At 40.9% G+C, this 6,240-nt stretch overlaps 1 protein-coding gene across 1 annotated transcript in view; it reads right to left on the reverse strand.

The window, feature by feature from the left end:
• gramd4b (GRAM domain containing 4b) overlaps positions 1–6,240 on the reverse strand; it is a 15,981-nt gene that overhangs the window by 2,562 nt on the left and 7,179 nt on the right. Inside the window, exons 9-18 of the mRNA XM_035664693.1 lie at positions 6,121–6,212; positions 5,671–5,719; positions 5,348–5,419; positions 5,204–5,247; positions 4,976–5,085; positions 4,091–4,245; positions 1,731–1,878; positions 1,370–1,463; positions 878–968; positions 196–264 (exon numbers count right to left, since the gene is read on the reverse strand). Of these exons, the coding sequence (XP_035520586.1) occupies positions 196–264; positions 878–968; positions 1,370–1,463; positions 1,731–1,878; positions 4,091–4,245; positions 4,976–5,085; positions 5,204–5,247; positions 5,348–5,419; positions 5,671–5,719; positions 6,121–6,212 (924 nt within the window). The remainder of the gene's footprint in view (positions 1–195; positions 265–877; positions 969–1,369; positions 1,464–1,730; positions 1,879–4,090; positions 4,246–4,975; positions 5,086–5,203; positions 5,248–5,347; positions 5,420–5,670; positions 5,720–6,120; positions 6,213–6,240) is intronic.

Consider the following 6,240-nt stretch of genomic DNA (forward strand, 5'->3'; position numbering starts at 1 on the left):
CACCTCGGCAGTGCACAGGAGATGAAAACTGGCACCTCTTCAGCTACCAGTCCACACTCCATATTGTGGTCTCTGGGACTTGAACCGGCCACCCAAGCCAAGTCCCTACACACTGAGCTACTGCCCTCAACTCCAACATGAGATCAGCTCATAGTGCCTGCTGCTTAAAAGGGGCTCCTCCCTCTGACCCCTTACCTTTTGGGTGGAGGGCGTTGCTATGGAGATCCCCATCCCAGATCCGGGCAGCACGGACAAAACTTTGTACTGTGAGGGACAGAGAAGACCACGCATCTAAATCCTCATTCAAAATAAACTTTATTTTAATGAATCAGCATCAGTGACCGTTTTAAAAGAAAGTTTACAACATAAAGAAACATATGTTAATAAAACGCTAAATGAGCAGCAATAACAGGAACTTATAACTAAGGGATGTTATATATAATGTTATAAAGGATATTATTATCCCTTATAACATTATATATAAATATTATATATATTTATATATAATTTATATTATATATAAATATAATACATATTTATCATACGGTACGTATCATGAATATAGCTGCTATATCTTCCTGCAGCAGACAAGATTAAGCAGATTTCATTTCAAACTATTCCAGCCAATAGTGCCTGGAACAGAAAATAATGTGTCTCTAGTTACTACACTTCTAATGTACTTATTCATTTAAGATACAATTACAGATCATGAATTTTACTGTTGAAATGACAAAACCCATCATAATCTTTCTTTTTCAGATACATTTAAATCCCGAAAAACTGAAAAATCCATACAACTTCTTAACAATTAAGATCAAGCTAACTCTGTCAAGCATCTTAGAGGGGACGCTGGAACAGAACCAGGGACTCTGCTTACCTTCTGGATGTCGGTGATGTCGGTGAGTTTGATGACTTTGTTCCTCTTAGAGGATCCAGACCTGGAACTGGAGCTCTCGAAACACAGATGACTGAGGAGACAGAGAAGATTCAATTAATCCCCCCTTTACTTAGATTGAGTGAAAGACAGGAACAGAGACAGTGTCCAATGAATGTATAATTAAACTAATTACTGTTTTAATAAGTCTAACAACCTGAGTGATTAATCACACTGTAGTTTCTGATTGGTCAAACAGTATCTTCCACTAGCCAATAATATCCCTGCTTGCAAGTTGATTTATCTTTTTGAATTTTTTAAATGTCACTCTTTCATTCAGTTTCATATGAACTATTATTTTGGTGCTATACCCAAAAAGGTCAGTGGGTGGCAGCAGGAAGCCTCCTTTTTTATGTATGAGCATGAAAAACACATTTATATGAAGGTTTATATGTCTTTAAAAAGGCAGTTGCAAACAAGTGGCTACAGACTCACTTCTCAGTGACATAGAGGACTCCATTGCGGATGTAGTCTGTCGGCGTCTTCCGGTCTCTGTTGATGAGGCAGCAGCGCCAGCCATTCTCACACACTGAGACACAAAGAATACCAGAACAAACCGGGTCAGACAACAGTTTACATCACCTGCTGCAGTTCACCATCAGAAGCTTTTACTGTAACCAGGGCAGTAGCTATGAGTACGGTCATGTTCTTGATTCCAGTGTTTTTAGATTTGGAAATTAAATTATTAAAATTAAGTATTTCCCAGCAAAATTCTAGAATGAGAACCTGATCAGACCAGGTTTTTATCTGCTGTCTTTCTCTCTGAATCTGATCCTCGGTGCAGTTCCTCCCCTACCTGTCAGAGGGTGCTCACTTTCCGGTAGGTTGAAGACTTCGTGAAAAGTTCCTCTCTTGGTGCTGTAGTATCGTCCTCCGTCCTCGTCCCGGCTGACACCCAGTGGAGCTGCAGCACCTAAGCTGCCTCGCCCCCCCGCCGCAGGAACCTGAACATGTGGACAGAAGGGGGTCCAGACAGGTTCTGGATTAGCACAGTCAGAGAGTTAAGCTGCAGGCAAACTATTTTGTGTGTAAAGGAATTGTTTATGCGTAGTTCTGTTTGCACACCTGCCTGCCTTAAATTGCCCCTTGAGGGACGAATAAAGTATTTTGAATTGATCTGAATTGAAAAAAACAATATGGCGATGATTTAGTGATTTTTAGGGGTGGGACTAAAAATGTCACGTTTGTTTGTGGCATTAGAGTGAAGAACCAATGTAAACATGCATGTAAAAAAAAGAAAATGGTATAAAATCCTCAAAACATATTTTTTAAACAAATAAAATGTTGATACAAACCCACAATTTTGGTAAGATCTAATCTAAGTTTGTCCTGAGGGTGGCACTAGAGGAAAAGGGTCACTAAAATCTAAAGGGTACAAACTCTTGATGTGATACATCCATGTGTAAACTGTTGGGTTGGGATTACACGTAGCAAGGACTCAGCCTTGGTACATGGGGTACCCGCTGTACCTGGTAAGCTATAGGGGCCCCATTTTCTCTATATTTTTTTTAAGCTTTAATGTGTGGTTTTAGGACAAAAATCTTCTACTTTGATTATAAAAAATTACTTTTTTGTCAAATAGGCACCAAACACCTGCAGGAATTCTTCAGAAAAGCAGTAATTTGATCACATTCTCTCCCCTGATTGACACATCTCAGCTGACTAATTCTTTTTGTTCAGTGAAACTTGAACAAAGTTCAGATAGTTCGGATCAAACTTTAAAATTCAGAGTAAAATTCTAAAAATACAAAATTCCAGGTGAAGCAAAACTTAAGGATCAGACACAAAATTGGTTTAAAAAAACATGATTTTGGGTTAGACCAAGCCAGTTCAGTCAAAATGTAAAATTAGGATACAGACCTGAAAATTCAGAATGAATAAACTTCATAAACTCAAAAATGGGTGTAAAACCCTGAAGACTGAAGTAAGATCTGACCGGAGTTCGAAGGAGCCGCTAGAGGAAGAGGATGGGGGATGACTATCACTAATGATCAGTTCTGTCAGCAATCAGTGATATCAGTATCAGACCGGTCAGAAGACTCTACATCTCTAACTACAGTACACACTACTGACCTATAAATACACACAATACACACAGCATGATCCTACCTGTTCACACTCAGACAGCTGAGAGAGAAAAACAACAGAGAACTGAAACCAGACAGACAAGCTACAGGGACCAGTAAGAACCAGTAACACACTGATCCAGTTTGCACTGGTCGACGTTTCCTCTACAGATCTTAGATGTTTCAGTTACTTCTGAAAATGAGTCTGAATGTAACTTTCTATTCAAGTTTAGATAATGAGATTAATGGAGGAGATTATCTCGGGGAAATAACCTGCATTAACCCTGAGAGGGTCTACTAGAAGACAACATCAGTGTTCTAGCTGAGCCTGTAACATCACATCTCCTGATGATTCTTCTGGAATTTCAATGTAAAATATCCGTATTTATACAAAGGTTCCCATTAACCGCGACCTACACAACAACCATCACAGTATGTGCTTGTCTGTTTTTCCTGAACAGCAGAGTCACTGAAGTCTGGAGTTTCTTCCCAAAAATGGGAATTCAGGAATTTCTAAAGAACACTTTGCTCAGACACCAGTGATTTTACACATCTAAACAATTAACAGGTCTTAGGGAAAAGCTGTTTAAAGTCCAGTGGCTGCAGAGGGAGCTGAATGAAGCCAAGAGAGTTGGGGCTGAAGACTACAAGTTTGAAAGCTTATCAGACCTCAGTAGCCACCCTGATATCTGCATGAGGCTAGCAGCTCGAGGCTACATTAGCTACTACTAGCATAACACACCCAAATCTCAGAACTATCGGTGGTTGAGGTTTTGACAAAGAAGAAGGAAGGTATGGGATGTCTTGCATCAATTTTGATCTTTTTTTTTTAAAACCAGCCATTGTGAGTCGACAATGTCAGTATAATGCTAAATTGGTGCAGTACTCCTTTAAATACATATGATTTCCCATTAAGAGAGACAAACTTTGATTTACAGAATTCAGACTTGCGCATTGGCCAAACAACAGAGCCGAAGGACTTGTTTTCTCCTGTCATGATGATGATGAAGCAAGAGCCACACTGACTGACTTCAGACCAGCGTTGCGGTCTGTGAGCTGTATGTCTGGATATTTCAGAGTGTGGACTGACCCGTCTGCTCAGCGTGGTGTTGCTGCGCTCCTTCAGCTGCAGGTCAGTGGGTAAATTGGTCCAGATGATGTAGGGTGTGTCGTAGCGCTGCCTCAGCTTGGGACAACTCTTAAAGATGAAGTCAATGATGAAGAACTTTATACCTGCGTAAACACCTGAGGAGGAGGAGGAAGACACAAATCAGAGACACGAAATATGAAGTGGACTCTTCAGGGTGTCATTCAGAGTATTTGACTTACATTTATCAGGTAGATGAAAAACAACTCTTACACTTACTCTATCTGAATAAAAGTGGACAGGTGTTTGCTAACATGCCAGCCACAGTTACTGTATAAGCTGATAACATGTCATAGTTGTGTGCCTCAGTTTCTTTTTGAGTTTTTCTGCCCCTAAAATAACAATTCCAGATTTCATCAGTTTACACCTGGCATTAGTCTCCACACCCATTCTCCAGTAACCACTTCCGGAGCTCACTTCCCAATCAATGCAAATAAACACTATAGGGCTGTACCCTAATCAAAATGTTGTCAGTCAATTGTCAGTTCTGTGGCACTCTAGCTTGTCGCTTTTACTTGCCATTAGCGTTTACACTACAAAAGATATGTGGTCAAATGTGTCTCAGACCACCTCGGCAAGTGGTTTGAGTGATTGGATCACAATGCGTCTCGGTTGTCGTTTACAGTTGCATTGAGAGCTGTCCACTTATGATCAGATCACCTAAGACGCATTCTAATACCAGATGTAAACAGGCTCATAAGTCCACTCTGTAGACTACACAACAAAGCTTTAATGCTATAATATGTATTATAGAAAGATTACTCCTTATAGTTTGTGTGAGGTGTACAGTGACGTGGTGTGTAACAGTATACACTATATATGACATACCTATGATGAATCCCAGCAGTTTGTAAGGCAGCAGGCAGGAGGAGATGAAGGCCAACCACAGACCAACATACAGCTTCTGAGTCAACTCTGGTTGAACCCACATGAACAGACTGCACACGCACGCACACACACACACATACACACACACACACACAGTATTAAAGATCCTGTATATGGAGCCTCAGTTCTCTCTGACCTGAAACAGTGTCAGTGTGCAGACAAACTTACTTCTTTATTTTCTCCAGGATGTTTGCCATCTTGCCAAACAGATTCTGTGAGGACAAAACAAAAGAACAGAAACAAAGTTGTTGTGAAATCTGTCTGGGGGTGTCGGCTGTGACGTAGAAGCTCTGACGGTCCGCCACGTCTCACCTGAGCTTTCTGAGCGACGTCCAGAACCAGCTGGAACTTCTCCGACACTGTCAGGTCTTCTTTAGGAGGCTCCTGGAAAACAGAGGAGAAATAAACACTTACGCATGTCAATCACCTGCACACCAGGTCCAACTGTTAAATGTTGACTCAATCAATTATTCATCAGTCACGTCAATCAAAACAAACATTTTCATTCTGAATCATTAAGCGTCATTCCTCTATTTACGTGTAATTGTCAGTGCAGCTATTTCTTCCTGTTCACCAGTAACAAACAAATGCTGGATATCATAAAGTGGCTGCAGGAGTGAAAAGAGATTTCTTACCACAGGCTCTGAGACTTCAGGTACGATGCTCCACTGGATCCTCCAGCCTCTGAGAGCAGTGCATCATGGGAACACACAGGTATATATGAGATCATTTCACACTCACTACATTATCTGTGTGTCAGTACTGAAATCAAAAGTCTCTAATAAATCACTGAAACAAGAAACTTTTGTGTGTTTTTATGTAACCGAGTCATTTTTAAAATCAGTGAGGTGAGCCTTACTGAAGCCCTTTATTTATTTAAAGGTCCGGTGTGTAACATTTAAGAGGCATTCATATGTTTATTTAGTGTATAATCAGCTGAATATAGGAGTCTTATGTTTTGTTTATTTTAGAATGAGTCTCTTATATCTACAGACACCGCGGGTCTCCCTCCATGGTGTCCGCCATGTTGAACCGCCATGTTTCTATAGTAGCCCAGAAGGGCCAAGGGCAGGGCATGCACTGACCTGGCGATGAGATAATTTAAGGAGAGGCGGAGGATGGCGAGGAACAGGAACATGGGGACGGCCCAGCCGTGCCACGCTGCATACATGTAGACCTGTGGGGAAGAAACACACACACACACA

Source organism: Morone saxatilis, unplaced genomic scaffold (assembly GCF_004916995.1).
Source record: "Morone saxatilis isolate NCDOM2014 unplaced genomic scaffold, NCSU_SB_2.0 Contig2, whole genome shotgun sequence".
Taxonomy (NCBI): Eukaryota; Metazoa; Chordata; class Actinopteri; family Moronidae; genus Morone; species Morone saxatilis.